Source organism: Anguilla rostrata, chromosome 6, assembly GCF_018555375.3.
Source record: "Anguilla rostrata isolate EN2019 chromosome 6, ASM1855537v3, whole genome shotgun sequence".
Classification (NCBI taxonomy): Eukaryota; Metazoa; Chordata; class Actinopteri; order Anguilliformes; family Anguillidae; genus Anguilla; species Anguilla rostrata.
In genome coordinates, this window is record NC_057938.1 from 9,896,041 (window position 1) to 9,917,322 (window position 21,282).

General features: G+C 43.6%; 1 protein-coding gene across 1 annotated transcript in view; it reads right to left on the reverse strand.

Annotated features, from left to right (window-relative positions):
- clstn2a (calsyntenin 2a) overlaps positions 1-21,282 on the reverse strand; it is a 132,286-nt gene that overhangs the window by 36,828 nt on the left and 74,176 nt on the right. Inside the window, exons 3-5 of the mRNA XM_064338252.1 lie at positions 8,624-8,819; positions 6,281-6,489; positions 3,130-3,279 (exon numbers count right to left, since the gene is read on the reverse strand). Coding sequence (XP_064194322.1) covers positions 3,130-3,279; positions 6,281-6,489; positions 8,624-8,819 — 555 coding nt within the window. The remainder of the gene's footprint in view (positions 1-3,129; positions 3,280-6,280; positions 6,490-8,623; positions 8,820-21,282) is intronic.

Consider the following 21,282-nt stretch of genomic DNA (forward strand, 5'->3'; position numbering starts at 1 on the left):
TTACCATGCCCTGCTGTAAAAGACACATTTTTATTGAATTTATGGAAAACATACACATAGTGATACTTTGCAAATGGGAACTCTGCCAAACCCGTGCCTAGCGCTGAAAGCTAATTCATGGGCACTGACACTGTTCCCAAGCTAACATGTAATGCCTCTCTAATGTTGTGGCAACAACATCGAATTGCTGGAACACTGATTATCACCTGGCAGTCTGTGCATGGCTTGCTCCTCACTGGCTGGGGTTCCAGTTCACAATCACATTTGGTGAAATAAAGGGTTTCAGTGATGCAGTAATGCAGTTCTTACATAGTTACACAGCCCTACGGCTGTGGGGCATAAAATAGCTTGAGCAGAGCGCGCTGAGGCCGGATGTCTGTGCATTTCTAAAACCCCCTGCGACCCTCGAGACTACAGAGTAATAATGCACACACAATGCGGGCAACGTCAACTTAAAATAGTGCGGTTGTTACAAGCTGAGTTCACAGGTAGGGCACTGAAGCAATGGGCTTATCCTGATTTGGCCCACTGAATATCCAGCCTTGCTGATGTGGAAATATAAGATACATAATTTTTTCTGGATAAGGCTAAACACAGAAATAAAGTGATGTAGGCCTACCACAGAGTAACATGGATACTGAATGATCCCACAGCCATACGAGACACTGCACCCTTCCAGACCTTAAAAAGCAACACCATCGACAGATTGGATTTAATCTGAGGGCAAACATCTGATAATCCAGATTAGGGGGTCAGATGATAAGGAAAAAGGGATGGATGTCTAAATGGGCATGTTTTTATGCCACAAAAATATGTCACTGTATTAATCTTCAGCTTTTCAAATAGTACGTACATATGGAACAGCATACATATTTTAAAAGCAGGAAATGGGCATTGGCAAATCTCCTCCTCACAAGGGTAAGAGTTGCTGTGATAGGAAAAAAGTAGGAAAATTCACTGTGGAAGATCACAAATGAAAGGTTAGTGCAAGTGTGATGCAGTGTGATTTTTAAAGTCAGAGTCTCTTCTTCTGTTTCCACATCTCCTGAAAAAAAATCTAAAAGTGATGAGCAGGACTGTAAGGACAGAGAACAAGGTTCTTTCGATATGGGAAAAGCGACAGGGAAGTTTATCGCAAGAGCAGTGATTTCTAGCGCGTAATCCGTGCTGACAGACAGGGAACGAGAGCGAGACGAGACCGACAAAAAGACAGAACAGAGAGGGAGAGAGACACGCAATGACCCAGCGAGCATTTCTGTGGTGAAAAGTCAGTGACACGTCGGTCAAGCGCTGTCCAGGCGTTGAGCAGAAAACGGCCTGTCTTTGTTTGAAAAGTGAGTTTTCTACCTGACTAGAACGTAGTCAGGCCATTAACCTACTCCATTTATGTCAAATCTCTCAACCTTGAGTTCCACCCCTCCAGATGTCTAGGTTCCGGCTTTTGCTCACTGGAGAGAGCCCAATTCGCAGAGAGTGGCTGAGACAGAGATACAGTTAGAGAATGAGATTATATCACAGAAACCTGTAAAAGGGAGGATTTATATATGTCAGATAATCTGCTTTCACACCCTTACTACATGTCCATTTCCAGCTTAGCAGAATTTCCTTATACACTCCATGCATTCTCAGTATTATACACCATACAGTATATCCTACTTAATATGTACAAGCCACAGTGTACATCTTTCTTGTAGTATCTGCTTTGACTGCGTGCATTTCATACAGAGAAAATCGATTTATTAAAGCTGTCGACACCTCTATGGACCGTGTCAGTGATGTAATTGCAATCAAACGGGGACCAATGAAGAGCTGAAATACACCACCTTATAAGGCAAAGGTGATGAGGACAGAGAGTTTTATTGGGGTTGTAAAGGTTGTTAACTGAATAAATGTTTAGACAATTATGCGACCAAGTGGCGTGAATGTCAGATGTTTCAGCCCTGTTCCAGGGCACTGGGAGTCGGCGAGCTCTCTCTGCTCAATAGAAGGCGCGGCTGACGCATTTTAGCACAGAAAGAACGGGGGACGCGCCACCACTGTTGCCGGGAGTTACGGGACGATGCGATTGCTTCTTAGCCTGCTCTGGGTGACATTTAGGGCACGTCTCTCTGGTATACACACGCCACGCTGCCCTTTGCGAGCGGGATCAGCCACTGCTCCATCAGGGGAGCTGCTCTCCGGCTAATGAAATGTCTAAATCCTCATTTTGAGAAGGAAAAAAACAGGAGAGGAGCAAAGTCGCATCAAAGGAAAGATTAGGGCGCCTGCAGTTGTGGAGGTGCACGAGCGCGCCCCACGTTCAACCGTTCGCTGCTCAGCCACTGCTCTGGCCTTTATTATTATTTTCCTTTTCGGGCATGATTGGAGGATGTTACTAGCCTGCTGGGAACAGCCTGCCGCTTGAACAGATGTGCGAAAAGGAAATTAGGCTCGCATGCACAGCTCTTCAGCTATATCCTGTTGGTGTTAGATGAGAACTCATTAAAATTTCACCTATAGTATGAATAGAGCCTGTCAATTATTATCATGCTGAAAGTTGACAATTCATATATATTTAGGTCATTCCAGTGCGAACGGGCCTTATGAATTAAAACTGCTACATGAACCTTGATGGCAGGGGTCCCGTCGAGAAGTCTATCCAATGTGGCTGACAGGAGAGCTATAAACAGGCTTTTTTACTGAGCAAGTTGTGCATTGATGCAACTGCCAGAAACTTAAGTAATCACCAGATTGTTGTCCTTCATGATATATTTCTGATATTGAAAAATATTTTGTATTGAGCTGTACCTTATGTGAAAATTGCAATAACTGCAATAAAATAGTATCAGATTAGCTATCATGCTAGCAATCATTGCTAGGTAATATCAATGCCACATCAATGTCAGAAAAAATTCAGCAGCTTTAATTTAATGACTAATTGTAATTTGCTGTGAGCTGTGAAAAAAGTGGGGCTTCCTGACAGATTTCTTGACGGGTTGCATCTATGGCCTTTTTATATCACCACATGACCCTTGGCTCCTACATCCCAGCGCTGCCCTACTCAGAAATGATCAGGCAGATCTGTGGCCGGTGCAGTGTTGGGGTGAGACCTGAAAGGGTCTGAACACCTGAGTGAATGCTGCTGCTTACCTTGCCAGCCTGGCTTGCAGACGGGCTTGACATCGATGCGCACCAGCACGCTCTCCGCTGCCCTCTTTTGGCCGCAGTCGAACGCAGTCACCATGATCTTGTACCGCGGCTGCTTGTCGAAGCTCAGTCTCTCTGTATTCCTGATGTTGCCTGGAAGAGGAGAGAGGACATCTGTTTATGAATAAACTAAAACAGAAATCAGTCACAAAAACAATTATGAAAATGCAATTAGACCAAAAACTGGTTTTATCTTTTCAGTGTTTGTATCCTAATGGTCCAGATAGGTGTGTTTGAAATGATGGTTTACTCTCAGGAAGTGTTCCTACAACGCTGACCTGAAGATTACTAATTGTGTTGTTCATCCACTTAGAATCAGCTGACTGAGGGTTCTCACTTGTGTATTCTCTCAATATGGAAGGGCCTTGCTGAGGTTCATATTTGGATCACTGAGTTGTGTAAGTGTAATTGATAAAGGCCTAATTTCATTTGGCCCACCCTGTGTTGTTTGTATTCTTCTTTATAATTTAAAATGGAGGGTTTCACTAGTGTGTTTCACTTCAGCCACGAAAGGAAAGACACTAACACAAAAAGGAAACTGAAACCCTCTACGACATGGGGTAGGGATGCTCTGTATGAAGTGATACTTATTTATCTGAGGCTTAGCTTCCCTTCACAGTATCATGACATGTGTTTTTGCCGCCAGTATCTAAAGCTAAAAGGACTATGCTAACAGAACCAAGCTCAGACGTGAATGATCTGTGTGGGTGGCAGTAGGCCCAGGTCATCGACAAAAGACTGGGATCTGATTTCATTATAAAGATTAAGTACTAGGGCTGCAGGACAGAGCCAACATAATGGCTAGTTTACTGTACGTAGATGTCAAACAGCGCTGGAGTTATGACTCACACACGGCCCTTGAGAGAAGAATTCTGCTATTTTGTTTCCAAATTTCTCAACATATTTATATTCTCAATACTGATTTTTATGGCATCATGTGCATTACCACCTACACCAATTTGAACAAATGTAATAAATGGACCTGATGTCAAATTGAACCAAATGTCTTTTAAAGTCTGCAAAGCAAGCCAAAGCTACCTTTATTATTTTCCCTTTATTTATTATTCTGGTGAACATTTTCATTAATTAGATTATGAAGACTGCAACTGTGGTCAGTTGTGCTGCAGTTTGGAAGAAAGTCAATCTGATTCTTCCTCAAGGCATAATTCTGAGCCAATATCCATCAAATATACTGCAGAAAAGCTACCTCTCCCTCTCGGTCTCTCTCTCCTTCCCTTCCAATCTCTCTCTCTCTCTCTCGATCTTTCTCACTTTCTCTTTTTCTGTCTCACCCCACTCATTCTCTCTCCATCTTCCTTCTCTTAATCTCGGAAGAACTGGAGGTATCTTGGGGGCGTTTATGCAGTGGTTAGCACCTCGGACTTGGCCTCTGTGTTCTCTTACTTATCCTCTCTCTCTTGTCTGACAGCACTTTGATCCAGTGGAGCGACTTTTCTGCTCGCGGTTGTCAGACATGCCTCTCAGATTTAAAAAAGGGCCGTCTGACAATGCCATCTACACCAGCCCAGAGTGCAGAATATATATTTTGAATGCTGCTCATCTCCGATAACACCCTAACCTCAATTTACTGTTAAATATTCAATTGTCTTTTGAGAGAGGGCGCACATAATTTGGGCCGTGCATAAAGCACGACGGACTGGGCTGATGCTAAATCTGAAGCGGCACGTGTTCTAATGCAGATGAGCTTACACTGGATCACTTTGACCTTTTCTGTCAGATGTGGCAACACCTGTCATTAAGACGATGTATAAACCGACAGAGCTCTGATATTTATATGTGCACGCCCCACTGGTTCTTATTCCATTTTAGGGGATATAAATAGCCTTGGATATATATTCTAACCCACGCAGTGCATGCAATCTCTTTAACTACAGGATATATATATATATCGAAATTCAATAAAAGCATTCAGATATCATTCTCTTTAATAAAGTTCCAACAGTTCCTCTGCCTATGTTCTCCAGACCACTGCATCTCCAATCATCTTCTCTCACTCCACTCCCTCTCCGTCTTTCTCAGTCACCGAGAGCCAGAGGCCTGTTGTTTTTAATAAACCACAAAGGCCTGTGATCCACATTTAATCACGGAGCCAAATACCCCCAAACTAAACGCAGTCTGGAGGCCCAGGCATCCCTCACTGTCATTTCGGCTCAAACGGATCAGCGAGAGCACCAGTCACCGAGCAGACACTGGGACGGCCCTAGGCGGCAGCGCGACCGGCAGCGGAGGAGCCGTAACTGGAGCTGCTGCTGGAGATGTGCGATCAAAGTGTTCCCAGGTGACAGACAACTAGCCCTCATTGTATTGGAAAATTACACTGAGACAAGTAATGGAGGTAGAAGAGAATGCCAGGGGTGTAGATGGTTGGATTGAAAGTGCCAAATCAGATATCAAAAAAGTACCTTTTTTTTGGTTAGTCACAGAATTGTAAAAGAACAGAAACCAGCAAAGGCAGCCATGTGAAAGGTAAAATGTCACCCTGAGAAGGACTGCGACTGTTAAACACAATCAAAGCGGTGATACAGTGCAGCCAACTTCCTACCCAGTAACACAGGCTATTTATAAGAACATTTTTTACGTTGCTGATGAGAGAATCAAAAGAGGTTGAAAAGGCCACACCAACACTTTAGACTAGGTTTCTTAGCGACAAATAAATAGTTCCTTTCGATGACTGAATGCTTTCATAAATGCTCAGTGAATTTGTAAGAAGATGTAAGGAGAAAGGTGACTGCTTTGGAACCAAACACAGAAGATAAATGTAGAATGGAGGACTAATTGGAACAGACGAAAACAGCATTTTCTGACGGAAATGTGAAATAGATTGGACATACAAGAGTGTCTACAGCCTAGACCAGGGATCATCAACTCTGGCCCTCGAATCCAAATCCAGCCCTGGTTTTCTTTTCTCCCAGATAATTAGTGCTACTGATTGGCCAGACTGTCTTCACACCTGACTCCCAGGCAAAGGGAGGGTGGAAAACCAGCAGTTCTCGGCCCTCGAGGACCGTGAGTTGCTGATCCCTGGTCTAGACAGAGAAAGGGGAAAAAAACACAGTTGGGGTTAGGCGCTGACCATTGCGATCGATGGCGAAGGGCGTGTCGGCGGTGATGATGTCGTAGTTGCAGATCTGGCTGTATTGCGGCGAGCAGTCCTGGTCCCAGGCCTCCACCTGCAGGATGCTGTCGTAGATCCTCCCCTCCGTCACCGCCGCGTGGTACACCGGCTCCCGGAACACCGGGGCGAACTCGTTCACATCGTCCACCTGGATGTGCACCACTGCCCTGGCCAACGGCAGACACGAGGGGGCGACGGTGAGTCAGAGAGGCGAGGTTAAGGTGCGACAAGAGGAATTCAGGTGGAATCAGGTGTGGTAACGTGTGTGAATGCAAAGACACCTCTAGCTAGGGGTACCTACCTTAAAAATAAAAAGTGTCACAAGTTCAAGTCAACCAGAGTAATGCTCAGTTCTCTGATGGTAGCATCAGATATATGATATATGATATTAGCTGACATTGGCTACTGTTTTGACATGATCCATGTCCTTTCCCTTTCTGGCTGGGATTGGCGTGAGTAGGTTCAGAATTAAGACAAGATGAATGTATTCAGGGGCCTCTTTACATTAGTCAAACGAGTGGAACAGAGAGGTATCATTAATAAAGATTAACACAAGCGAATCACTACCAGAGTTCCAACAGAGAATCTAACACTAAGCCTTAACTCCTTCTTTCTCCCTCTTTCACTTTCTCTCAGCCTCTTCTCTCCCCTTTTATCTCTTTCCTTTCTCCCTCTCTCTCCCCCTTGCTTATCTCCCCCCTCTCTCTTTCTCTGCCTCTTTTCTCCTGCTCTTATCGCACCACCCCTCTCTCTTTCAGCTAAAGAGCAAGTATCAGAAGGCAGTAATTAAAGATGGAGGGAGGTGACAAGCAGAAGGCAGCCCCATGGGAGGTCAGGAAATGCCAACCCGGGTGCCTCTCTTTGCCAATACACTGCGACAGGTGAGGAGAAGCAGGTGCGCCCTGAACAGTGAGCTTCAGCACACACTGGCATAACTGCAGCATTTCCTACGCTTCCACCCAGGAAACGCGGACTCCCATGTGTAATGTTGCGCACAGCCAAATTCATTCTTGTACTACACAGGCAAGTTAAGAGACTTAACTCACCAAGAAATGTTTTTGTTTGTGCTCCCAGGCAGAATAATGTCTGTTTTTTTTTTTCTCAGGAAGAGGTGAGCACAGCATAGTCACTCAGTAAGAGGTGTGACTGTCACCTCCATCACCTCTGTGGTCAGCCACATTGAGCTCACTCTGAACTACGCTCAGCTGTTTATATTAATGGACGTCATACAGGCAAGGTGTAGTAACATTGGGTGTGATGCTAGCAGGACCAGAAGATGAGTTCAGTGCCTGGCTGGTATTGGATCTACCCTAGAGCAAGGTGTGACCCACATGAAGAGTGAAGTCCTGGGAAGAAATAAGGGTTTGAGGATAAGGAGGATCTAAAGCTCTGCAAGCTCTGACCCTGGGTAAGTGGGACAGGGTTGGAGATATAATGAAGCCAGGTGCCCAGGGGCATCAATCCTTCAAAGGCCTCCTCTTGACCACACTCTGTGTCTGAGAATGAAAGAAAGATCTTATCTGGGCCAAGATTATGACCACATAAATTTCAGAGCGTATATGGAGTATGGGCCCGGGGAGCATGTGTCAGTCAGCTGTTCTCCTACCTTGTAGAGTGTGATAGAGGTGATGTGGTTGTGTGTGTGTATGTCTCCCTCTCACACACACGGACCAACGTGCTCAGGCACTTAAAGTGTGTTCACATTCCGCTTTAAACAAGCCTTGTCTGTGATGGGAGCCATTGTTTTTGATGGGGCCCTGGTGTTGGCTTGCTTTGGTGCTTGGACTAGCATTTTTTTTTTTAATTATCGAGTCTACCTTAAGCCACCTTCCACGCATTGCAAGAACATCCAGCCAATCATGAAACAAAAAGGGGGTGGGCTAATATGTACAGCTAATATTAGCTATGTGGAAGGAACACTAGCTATCTATTCAGCTAGTTGACCAAATAGTTTCATTTCAGGTAGATAAACAGATTAAATTTAGCTTGATAGGTAATTCTAGGACACTGGGCGCCCACTGTCCCTATCAAATAAATAAATAAATATAAATGTCAGCTCTGTTCTGTATTTATGTATTCCATGCAAGCTTCAGTAAATGGTTGCTATGCAGTAATTACATCCCCTCATTTCAATATTTTTATTGACAAGTATGAGACACACCCCCAACAAAACATTGCTTCAAGCTTTGTGTTAGCTCCATATGAGTGTAGCTTTACTCCCCCACAGGCATCCACCCACACACACACACACTCACAGCTTCCAATGCCAACACGCATACAAACACACACACAGAAGCTTACTTGTGGGACTTCTTCCAGTCTGCTCCATTGGGCTGGGCACCACAGTCATAGGCTTGAACAACGAAGGTGTACTCCTTCTGCAGCTCACAGTCGATGGGGCTCTTGGCTCGTAGCTGTCCTTCCCCAGACGTCCTGTTCAGCACCACCGCCTCAAATGGGGCTTCCTGTCCGTGGATCTTAAATGCACAGATCTCACCTACAGAGGAGGACAAAAGGCAAAGGGAGAGATTACATCTTCTACAGGACCACAGAGACCCAGGCACTGATCTCCACTTCTCGTTATTCTAATCTTTCAACAGCGTCGTCGACTATGAATGGTGGGGTGAATGGGTCTCACAAGTGTCTACTTTTACTTTCCGTTTAAGCTTCAAAGGCTGTCAGCAGGGATAGAGTCTCAAGAGAATCAAATCTTGCCTTAGTTTCCATTCAAGGCCATTATGACAGTATGACTCATCGTAATCTTGATCTTAAAGGCGTTCTTTGGTCTTGGTTTCATATGCAGTGCTGTACATGCACAATTACCAATTTTCTGACCCTGATTTAATGCAGCTATATAATGGTTAAGACTGAATCTGGGTTTCATTACTGGTTCCTTGCTCATATTGTCTTGGTCAGACCATTAAGAAATCGACCCTTTGCGTTGGCTATCACCAGCTCCAAAACCAGAAAAAAAGCTTCAAGGAGCAATAAGCATGACTGAGCCATATCAACCCCACCACAAACAGTTCGGCTCATCATAAATCAGATAGATCCCTCTTCGCCAAAACAGTTCCAATCTCAGCCTCCTGTCCCACCACTCCACCGTGGAAGAGTGTTCTTCTCACGGATTTAGCGAAATATCCCAGTCACGTCTCTCAAGCTGGCGGGTCTTAGCCTGGCTGGAATCCGTGCTCATTCTGCACTCTGGAGGCTGCTGGCAGGTCCTGATAAGCCCAAACTTTCTTTGCCGTGCTGAGCTCTTCCTTTGTTTCTATTTTACGGCGGGTTTAGGCGGCACAATCTCTGCGCCTCTCGAAAGAGTTCAAATGACAATTTACCCTCCGCAGTTGAAAGTGACTTCGGTCCCGCCCCTTTTCTTTCAGCAGTGCAGTTATATAAGTCCCACAGTCTTTTATCAGACTCACTGTGTATGGGCAGCACAATGGCGGAGCGGTGAGTTGGGAGAAATGATAAAAAATAATGCAGACTGCTGCGCTGTGCATGTGCGCATGCGTGTGTGCGCGTGCGTGTGGACGTGTGTTGTGTGCACAGGAGATATAAGAAAACAACCATTCAAAATCTTCAAAATACTATTACGGGCACAAGGAATGGGGAAAATCCAATATGAGGATGACAATACATTATATACCTGTACACTAGAATGGGTCAGTACTGTATAGCAACTGAAAAGTTTGTTTATCACTTTGCACCATGTGAACCATTTTAGACTTCATCTGTCAGCTGCTGTAGCATAATTAATTTTGGATCAAACTCGTAGGATCAAACTTGAAAGTCAAAGGCAAAAAAGCCAAGCCAAGACACGCTGCACACACTGTACAATAGATCAGGATATCAATGCTTTCCTGTCCCCATAATTATTGAAGTGATCATGATGATGATTAATTTATAATTTGTTGTTATTTCAAACCGATTTGTGTCTGAAGGCTAAAATGTTAACCTGCCTGCTGAGTGTTTTGCATTCACCACTTGTACATACAGAAATCTTTCCCCTCAGATAATAAAGGCCTTCAAACCACAAAGCCAAAACCTCCACGTCACAGTGAGTCACATCACAGCACAACAATGGGCTTATTACACATACTGTATAAAAGAAAGCACTGGGGAATCTGTAGCCATATTTTCACTGAAGCTGCTAGGAAACCAGTGGGTTGGATATGCATATGAATCTGTGTTAACATGCAGATTCATACAGTGCACTAGAATAGCAGCAGATCACATGAGAAACATCCAAGAGCACTCATAGGCCATCTTAATACCTACACATCCCTCTCTTCAATCAACTAAATGAAAACAAAGATCGTGATCATGCAGGTCTCATACTGGCACACACACACACGCTGTCACTCTCACGCCCACATCTTCTGAGATGATTAACTCTCGACCTTTCCTCAGTGCAGTAATTACTCGAGCAAAAAGAAAAAATGTTGATCTGTTTTGGGGGAGTTTACCAACACTGCAAAGCATACTGGCGATACATTTGACATTTTAAAATCTGTATATTTCAGTTCAGAAAGAAAAAAACATCATCCATCTTTGCTGATGGGATTACTGGCACATCCAAACGGCTGTTTGCTTATTTAAGATGGTGAAGCTCAGGTGGTGGACCATTTCCAGAACTGACTATTTCCTGAATTGATGGGGGGGGGTGAGTTTACTGCAACAGGACAAGCCTACACACACAACTGGCCATTCCAAAATGGATTCAAGGAGGGGGGGGGGGGGGGAGTAGGTAAAAGGTAAAAAAAAAAGACTTTAAAAAGGCTCAGCTTTGAAAACTCATCTGGGCGTTATTTGCAGTGCGGAGCGAGGATGAGAGAGAGGTGATGTGCTAAAAATAGCTGCGCCGCAGGCCCCGGAGCTGCTCCCCGTTACGTCTCCCACTCCCCCTCCAGGCGACCCCTGTTAAAAAGGGCATTCATTATTCATCTCTCAAAGCCATCAGCATCCAGGTGCTCGCCTGGCCGCCGCCCACTAGCCACTCGGCGACGGCCTTGTAAACTCCCCCTGAACCTGGCGGCGTATCCCCGCGCATCAGCGCTGACAGATCCCACGCTACCCGGGGACACGGGGTCATCCCCCAGCAGCTGAGGGGGCGCTCTTCATCTAAGGAATTCCATTACTGGCTACATCCACTTTTTTTTTTGCAAATTTATTTGCTTTTGATACTGTCCCACCCCCCCCCCATTTTTACCTCTTGATATTTCCTGGAGCCATTTAGATGTATATTGCTCAAGGGTGCTCCACCTAGGATTCAAACCCTTAGCCTCCTGGTTACACACTGGGTTCCATAATCTAAAGGATACACTGCCATCTAAGCCCGATTCATCCAGATAGGAGAGCGTAGTCTCCCTATTGGTTGTCACCCGGGCCCTTTTTCGCTGATAAGACAACTGGTGATGGTGATCAATTTCTTCTGCACAGTACACATTGTCACATACGTGAGGGCTTACTTGAAAGACTGAAGCAAAACCAGTCCTAGTTAATCGCAAACACTGAAAAAATAAACATTGTTTTCTCTGTTCTTTCGCAGAGTTTCCTCAAATAACTCCCGCAATCCGAGGAAAAGCTCACAGGTTTTCGCTGGCTGACAAGGTGCTTGGTGCGGGTGTGGATTTTCTCTTAGCGAATCGGAGTTTGTGTTTGCGCGCGCGTGCGGCGGCGCTCTCAGCTGCCTCGCTGATAACCGCTGCCGCTCCGTGAATCTTCATTAGCGGCTTTCTCGCCCGACGGAGCTGAAAGCCGACAGCCAGGGAGCGCAGGGGTGTGACGGGACGCTGTCGGCCAGAGAAGACGAGCGCGTTAGGGGGGACGCTCCTCAGATCAGACGTCCGGGCCAAATCGCTTTTACCTCTGATTTCACCCGCTCACATCCTAATGTGAAGCAATGGCCTCTGGGCGTAAATTTATCTGAATAATAATAAATGGGTTGGAATGAATTTTATCACCCTCTGTCCCTGAGTCCTGCAGAGAGTCGTGTCACATGCTACTTCATTTAAACATTCAATTCCTACTGAAGCTTAATTAAAATATGATTCAAACCCTAGCCGATAGCTTTTGCATAGGCTACGCAGAACACATACTTTTTCCTCGTGAATACTAACCTACTTGTGACAGCAGAGCTCAAACGCAGGACCAAGCATTTGCAACACTGATCATATTAATACATATAATGTAACTGAAGCAACGTGCTCTACTGTTGGCGAGCCAATCACCTTCAGATGCCTGGGAGAAACACCAGTTCAACTGTATGGGTTTTCAGTGGGATCGTGGGATACAACGAATTCTGTGAAACTTCTCAGCAGGTCGTTGGCAGCACAGCCCTAGCTACCAACATTTACATTTATGCTGATGACATACTTCAGTAAACTGAATCCGCTGGAACAGACTGTGGTCTTATTTTAACGTCATTTTTTTCCCAATTCTGCGAGCAGGACCCCTTTTTTCCTCTTAATGATTTAATGCTGGGTGAGTAATGAGTTGATGCTTTTAGCACGGAGAGAAATAACCTTGAGAACCAGGAAAGCAATGCAATGCTGTATCCAGTGTACAGTGGAGGGGGAGAGTCATTAATTCTGTGAATTGAAAAGCAGGCCTTCCCACGGGATTCACATTAACCTATGGAGAGCACAGGGTTTTGTTATTTATAAATTCCCATTTTTACTGACACGTTTAATGCAGTTATGCGAATCTACCAAGCAAATTAAGTCATAAGCAATAGGATGTTTTCCCTCTTCCACCTCTGAAGATGATTTTGTGTGAGTTTATGAGATGTGTTGTGTTCCTAAAAAAATGAGCCGTGACATCAGACAATAGTCCGTTAACTGGACTTGCAACAAATCAAATTTGACAGCAAATAAAATAAAGGTCAACTTTGTCTAGACATAAATTGTCTAGACAAAGTAAAAAAAAAAAAAAACAAGGCTCAAGATCTGTGCTAAGGATATTAAAATGACAGACTACATTACCCATAATTGCTTTGTGCAGACAAAGCCACAATCCTCAGAAGGCTGCTTCAGAAGAGGCTTGATGAGTCAATTGAGGAGCCAATCCTAAGGTGTAAACCTTCATTTTCTGCACATGCCCTGCTGACTTTGTGACCCAGTGTTTACAGTGTTTACTGCTGTAGGTGTGGCAAACCACAAACAGTAACGGAACCAATTTCTTTTAGTTCAAAACAGACTGTTTCGCGCATGAATTTAATGATCTGTAATCACCTCTGCATCATAGCTTTAAGCGAATTCTCCAGCAGGATGACTGCTCTTGCAAAGTCAAACCTTGCTGGGTAATAGTGCAGTGAAACAGGAGTTGGCTCCATTTTTGGGTTCTCTCACAGAGCTTCCAACAAGCCTGGAAAGGCACACCAGACAACAGATGGGGACATCTAAAAAAAAATAATCGACTGGCTTATAAGCACCAATTGATGGATTTACTGTAAGAGACATTACCGAAGGCAAACCTTTGTTACCCACTGAGGCAAACCTTTGTTTCCCTCCTTTACCTTTTCAATCCATCCCGAAACTGAGGATAAGTCAAAAACGCCCTGCAATTTGCCTGTCCCGTTCAGAGGGAATATGTACTTCATGTACTGGTGAGCTTCAACCCCATGTGCCAATCAGGCCTGGAGGCAGGTAGACTCTCCAGCCAGCAAACATGCTGGCCCCACTCGCTGCCCACCAGCGACCCACCATTGGTGCAACTGTCGGCCGGCTGGAGTTCACAAGTCGCTACCACTGTCCGCAAGCAGACGGCTGAGGCGAGTTGAGATGAAAATTTGCTGTATAAAGAACGCGAAACACTTGCAAGCTGATGGTGGACCGACAGCTAGCGCTGACAGCAGTCCACTAGGTGCTTGCTTACTGAGCCACATACTGAGCCTCAGCTAATAAATAAATACTAATAAACCGTGTTTGTTAGAACAGGATGCGGGCCAATAAAGCCAAAAATACATGGCAAACAAACTCAGTCATGATTGGACTTTTTGTTGTTTTTGTTGATTTTCCATTCTCATTTTCTCAGCAGTGCTCTCCGTCTTATTTCTCTGTGTACATTTCATTAGAGCTTCACTTGTGTTTAAGTGCTGCAGAAATTAGCTGAGATGGCAGGGTGTTTTTCTTCCTGATAGAAAAACTCCGACCTTGGGAACCGTGATTTCTTTCAGAACAACATTTCAATTCAGTTTCAGTGTGTGGATTCACAAATGCAAACACATATTGCACAATCATCGATACACACACACACACACACACACACACACAGGCACACACTTATGCTCATGCACCAACCTTCAGTAACACCAGTGTTTGCAACAACAGAATGTGTGCAGATCTGAGCGCCATTCTTGATCATATTTCCATTTTCTGCCTCGCTAACACACACTCACAAATGTAACCACACACACACACACACACACACACACACACACACAAACGAGCCCTCCCTTGATGCCCTGCTACCATGAACAGTGGTAAAAGATTGAAAAGATCTAGCACAGCCTTTGTGGTGATTTCCTCTAATTAAACAATGGAGCTAATGTGAAGTGAGGGTTCAGTGATAAAAGCGTAGGACAATGTGAGGTCAACTCCATGATTGAGAAGGAGAGGTGAGATAGGAACTCTGCGTTGATTCTGTGCATACCAATACAGCTCACAGCCACACATTCTCACTCATCTTCTATTTCTCATAAAAACCAATACATTTTAAAATAGAAAATCCAAAATGTAAGCCACAGTATACGAGACAAGTTACTTTAACAATTTTATTTTAACTTCATGATCGCACATGATACACTAAATGCTATACATTACAAAATACAAAAAAGTTTCATAAATGGGATTTCATTTCGTTAAAGTTTTTTTGGTGAGTAAACCCTTCATACAGTGTAGTCCTTTACCACACCTTTTAAATAAAGCGCATCAGCAGGAAGCACATAACCTATTGGGATTCGGGTGACTCACAGATCAACCCCTGAGGCAAAAAGAAAACTTACAAAAAGAACAGAATACCTGATTGATCCCAAAGGGAGACTTTAACTCGCAGGATTCAGTGGAGCAGGATAATAGGCCTATATAATCCACACCATGTTCTACAGCAATATACGCTGGGCATGACACATGCACTGAAAATAGTTCAGTGGGAAATCAACTCGAACAGAAATGATGAGCGAAATAGGTATAAAATATGCTGATGTACCATCGGAGCTAATTCAACTCAGAACGTGTTTCTGTGCGCTAACAGGCAACGGCAACCAAACAGTCAGAGATTTATTTCAGAAATCAAAGGTACGGCATTCTAGATCAATGTTTCCATTCCTACCGGTACTCATGGATGATGAGAGATGTTACCTATTCCCAGCGCGTTTTACCTGCTAACTGAGGTTGCTATGTAGGGGATCACACGCAGTAAATTGTTCAGCGTTAAATCAACTCTCATACGGTAAATTCTACTGGACGATGCTGGAGCACATTTGTTCCCATTTGAACTATAGTTCATTTAACACTGAAAATTTTACTGCTTAAATGTAATGTGTGATGAGTGTCTTTCTGAAGTGACAGCTGGAAAAAGGGAATGTCAGTTTTTCCGTACAGCAGATAGACTAGATTGGCACATTTCACAATCCTGCTGTACTGACATTTTCCCTAGTATGTGTGAAGTCACGTACGCCTCTTTAAAAAAGAATGAAATCACTCTCAAGATACTGTTCATGAAGGCTGTCCTCCGTGAGTTACAGTATGTGTCCTGATGGAGAAACATAACACAATATCACACAATCACACATACAATCACAATTTGGCTCACAATAAAATGCAAGCATTTGTTTTTTTTTTCTTACATTCTTCACTGGTAAAAATCCACAGTTTCAATAAAGGCTATATGTATGGAATTAGAATTAGAAAACTTGAATTTATTTGTAAGACAACATGAAAACCTAATTTTGTGTCAGGTCCAATGGTATCTCTCCTAGGGTAGATATCAGGGCAGAGGAGGAAGGTGGGTGATTGACCTTGTCATGGGCTGTGGACCACAGGGAGTGCTTTCCCACCAAGCCCCTTGATGCTATGCAAACGGTGGTAAACTCTAACCCTTAGTGACACCCAGGACCACACGTGGCTAATATTGATAGCTGTCATAAAAGCAACAATACAGCATGGAAAAAATGAACTCTCCTGTCGGAGAGATCATTTAATTCTAGGAACTGCTCGCAATTTAGTGAAGGTCAGGCTGGGGTCAAGAAGACCCAGGAATGGGGAAACTTCAAAACGAAGGGCTGCGGGGGATCGTAATATCAAAGCAACATGTCCCTGGAGAACTGGAGTATGTGTGTTCTTCATACAATCATAGAATCATCCTGATCCTATATATATATATATATGTGTATATATGGATTCTAGAATAACATGGTTGTACCAGCAGAATGTCACAGCGATGCTTCAGGCTGCTGAATTGTTGTTTTATTGTTGTTCTTCCCCTGGCATACAAACTAAGGTCACATCAGCAGAGATTCTAGCAGTTTTTCTTCTTCTGCTATTCTATTCTACTGCCTCAGAAAGAGAAGATTGGTTGGCATTGTCAGAGAGAGATGTTACCCCGTATCACTGTGCGATGACAGCCCATAGGTGACACTGATAAGGCATTAGAATGATTACATTATGCCATCTGGATGTTCCAATGTTTCAGTGTTATGCTGTCAATTAAAAACCTGCACAACAAACAAACGTGATTTCTTGATGTACTGAAAGTGAGGGAGGTCAGGGAAGGGTAGATATATTCTTAGCAAATGGCAGAGAACTGTTAGAACTATAGAACTGTCGCAGAAGTTGGAATAATTAGTGTAAATTAACGTTACTGAGAGCATATCTTTGTTCTGTGCTCTGTGCAGTTGTGTGTGTGCTATATGCATGTGACTATGAATATCTGTGAGTGTTTTGTGTGTGCGGATGTCAGTGTATGTGTATAATATTAATTATAGAATAACAGCCTATGGCTGTGGTGCCCAGCCCAGTGGAGCAGACTGGAAGAAGTCCCACAAGTAAGACTGCGTGTGTGTGTGTGTGTGTGTGTAAGTGTGTGTGTGTGTGTGTGAGTGTATGCGTGTGCGTGTGCGTGTGCATGTGTGTGCGTGCATGTGTGTGTATGTCTGATACAATTAAGTTGTATGCTCTTTAAGCATGTACACAGTATGTAAAAGCAGACGGCAGGGTCAGGGAGACCAGCTCACCAGCTCAGAGCAGGTGACACTTGGTGTGGTAGTGTAGGTAAGGACAGCGTGTGGATGACTGCCACTTGCCAGGTCGGTGCGACACGGATGATTTCCTGGATATACTCCATAAGATGTCCCGCTGGTGTACTGGAGATGTTATACTGCCTTGTCCCACTCCCCCATTAATCCTGCCTGACATTCACTCACACTTCACAGGCTGATGTGACATCCAAGCAGTGGAAGGCCTTGCCTTGTGACTCGCTGTAGATAAGAGCATCTGCTAAACGTAAATTTGAGTTGTGCCCTTGATCTGCATTTGATTGCTTTGCAAACTACCCGTGGCACTTTGAATGAGGATCACCCACCATCAGTGCGTGTACAGAGAGAGAGAGAGGGGGCGGGGGATCAACATGTTTATTTGAAGAACTTCAGGTTTCCTTTATAATAATATACAATAGCTCCATCTAACTAATATAACATGAAATGCAAAAACATTAAGCACAAATTAAAAATTAAAAATAAGTCAATTACTCACAGATAATACTGCACTTGGGAAGCTTGTGAATAAAAAAAAATAAATCTAGTTGTGTACTAATATTAGTTCAAAGCTACTTTCTGTGCCTCCACAGAGTATCTCAGCAGATACCACTGGCCCAAAGATAGGGGATTGGCCCTGAAAGTCTTGGAGGAACACTGATTGTGTTTTTAAGGGGTCAGTGTTAGCCTAAAAAAGCCCTTGTCTGACTGTGCAGAGCATTTCCTGTAAAAACAGCTAAAATGTTTTCCCTCCCCTCATTTAATCAAACATGCCCTCTCTCCCTGTCAGGCTCGAGACGAATACTGATGAAGAACCAGCTGTCTTCTTCACCAGTAAAACCGTCTCTCCCACGTCTGCGGTTGGCCCGGGGAGATGCCGTTGGCTGGGGTTGGCGGGGAAAAAGAATCCCTGGCAGGGAAAGCAGGAGACGAAGCTGGCAGCCCTGGCCTTTGTTCTAAGGATTCTCTCAGAGGAAAGTGGTTGTTGATAGCGACAGCGAGCTGCGAAGAGAGGGGAATTAGGCTGAATTATCACTCTCCCCGGACACTTTCTGCCTGAATAATGACTCACCATGTTGCATTCCTGTGCGCCGAGAGTTGAAGGCCAGGAAATTACAACCCGTACAACAATTTTTTTTTTCTTCTCCCCTCCTCTTGTTTCTCTGTTCCTTCTCTGAATTTTACAGGACATTGTTGTTGAGTGCAGCTGAACAGGAGCCAGATGAATGCTTAGGGGACATCCCCTGTGCATTTTTAAAAAGCTGGACCTCTCCTGAATGTGGTCTCTGTTTTTATTATTAAATCTATGCATCTGTTTTTCACTGGGTATAAATCGGTGCTCAATTAATTTTCTTAATTAAAATGTAAAGATCCTATTGGATGGTCGACAACAACTAAGAAACTCGTTTGCATTTCTTTTCTAATTAAATTTTATGAATAATCAAAATGCCTGTTAAGCTGTTCAAAAATTGCTTATCAAAATATTACTTAAACAATCACAATTAACTGCACAAAGCAGTATGCCAAATCATTACAAATTTTAGCCACATTGACAATTTTAGCTCAACCTGGAGAGGACATAATTCCTGTTCCTCTATCACTGTTAATGGATCGACAGAATCTCCCTCTTGCTCCTCTAAGAGCCCCTTGGTGTGGCATAGCAGCAACCACCATGGTTATGCAGGTTCTCCCTTCACAACATCAGGACAATCCAGCTCTTCCTCATCCAAGAGGCTGTGCAGCTTTGTGTCCAGGCCCTTGTAATATCTTATCTGGACTAGCTTGATGACTGGCTGTTTGATTTACAGGCATCTGTCATCAGGTCCCTGCAACAGGTCCAGAATGCCTAAACTGACACATGCCACTCCACTTTTGAACGCTGTTCACTGGCTTCTGCTGGCTGCCTGAATTCACTGCAAATTTCTCTCAGTGGACCATCTCAGTCAGGAAGGCAGATTCACTGGCTCTATTTCACAAGTGTTAAAGAAACCCACATTTACAGACTACACCTCAATGTTCGCATTTTTTTTTTTAAACAACGTTCTCTCCATTTGTCTTGTAGGTCTTGAGACTTGCACATTAATGATGGAACTTAATATTACTGTAACTCTTCTCTAGGTTCTTTGCAATGTCTTGCTCTAGTGCCACTTGTCTACCATGTGAAACGCGCTTTTGTAAGTCGCTTTGACTAAAAGCATCCTCCAAATTACCGTGAATTGTGAACTGAACATAATAGCTACCTGCTTTTAACATGTCATGGACAGGGAACTTACAGTATGGAATCATGAATAAAATATGAACCATCACTTGTAGAATAAGCATATGATGTGACCCGTACACCTATTATTACCTATGCCAATTTGGGAAATAATAATTTTGTCATTGCACAGTGAAGAGAACCAAATGACTCCTCTCTGATATGTTCCAACCACTATCAGAACAGTGATTTCTCACGTTTCTCCTGGCATTTGATAAAACTACGTCTGGCCAACTATAGCTAAGGAAACTGTGGCTGTGTTAGTTACCAGCATGGCGCAGATCTGTTTCACTCTTGGCAAATAATGCTGCTGTACTGTTCCTCAAGTCAATGGTAAGCGGAAAATGGAAGAGAATGAATTCTCAATGAATCGGAAATTTGTCATGACTGACACAAATGGCGAAAATGTTGGCAGGAGAAACCTATTTAGGATCAATCTTTTCAGACTATAGGTAATAAGAGGAATCTCTTTATGAGTGCACTTTCCTGAGCCTGCGTTTCATGTTCCCAGAGCGAGGCCCAGCAACACCCTCACACATTGCTAAGTCACTCAACAATAATGTGTGTCAAAATTGTCAGAATCTCTGCTAATATCCTTTCTTACCACGAGGTCACTGGGTTGGCATGGATCTGGGCGTGTAGCACCGAAAGCATTCGGTTTCGGGCTTTTCATCCCTTTCCTGTAATGAACGTTGGAGCTTTTGAAAATCGCAGCGAGGTGAAGGCGGTGAGCTGTTAGTAATTTGTCCTTCCACTTGATCGAAAGGCAGAGTGCACTACTGAGCTTTCGATGTGCCCTTTCAAAGCACACAAAGGGTCGCATTCCATTTAGAAGCCTCCAAAAATCGCAAGGCCAAAGAGAGGTAATTAAAGTACACAAAATCAGCGATTAATGCAGCCCTGTCAAATCATCAGGCGGTAATAGAGGAGGAAGCATTAAAACAATAACAACACACGGTATGATAAGTACTGCCATTATCTCAACCTCCCGGCCTGCCCTTTTCGCTGAAAATTTGACGCACAGGTGCAAAAAAGCATGTTCTTCCTTTTAATCACGAGTAGCAGCAATATGACTTAAGTTAACATTTACTGTATATCAATTGATATACAATGCATGATGCAGCCAGATATCAAGTGAAGTGAATGTCTGCTTGATATAGTATTGCACGATTTCTGTAAACAGCAAAAACTCAGTAGACAAATGTTGCATTGTCAACATACGGTACCCAGCATCCATTATGACTCAGAACACAATCAATTTATGTAAGAAGTCCAAACAAAGCAAAAAATAATGTATTTATTTTCTTTCTATTCCAAACTGAAAGCATACTTTAGGAAATATATGAAATACTTCTACTATGTTCCACAGAACTTTAGCGATATATTGTAAATTATAAATGTGTGTGTAATGCCACTAACTAGTTTTTTCAATACATTGTAAATACAAAG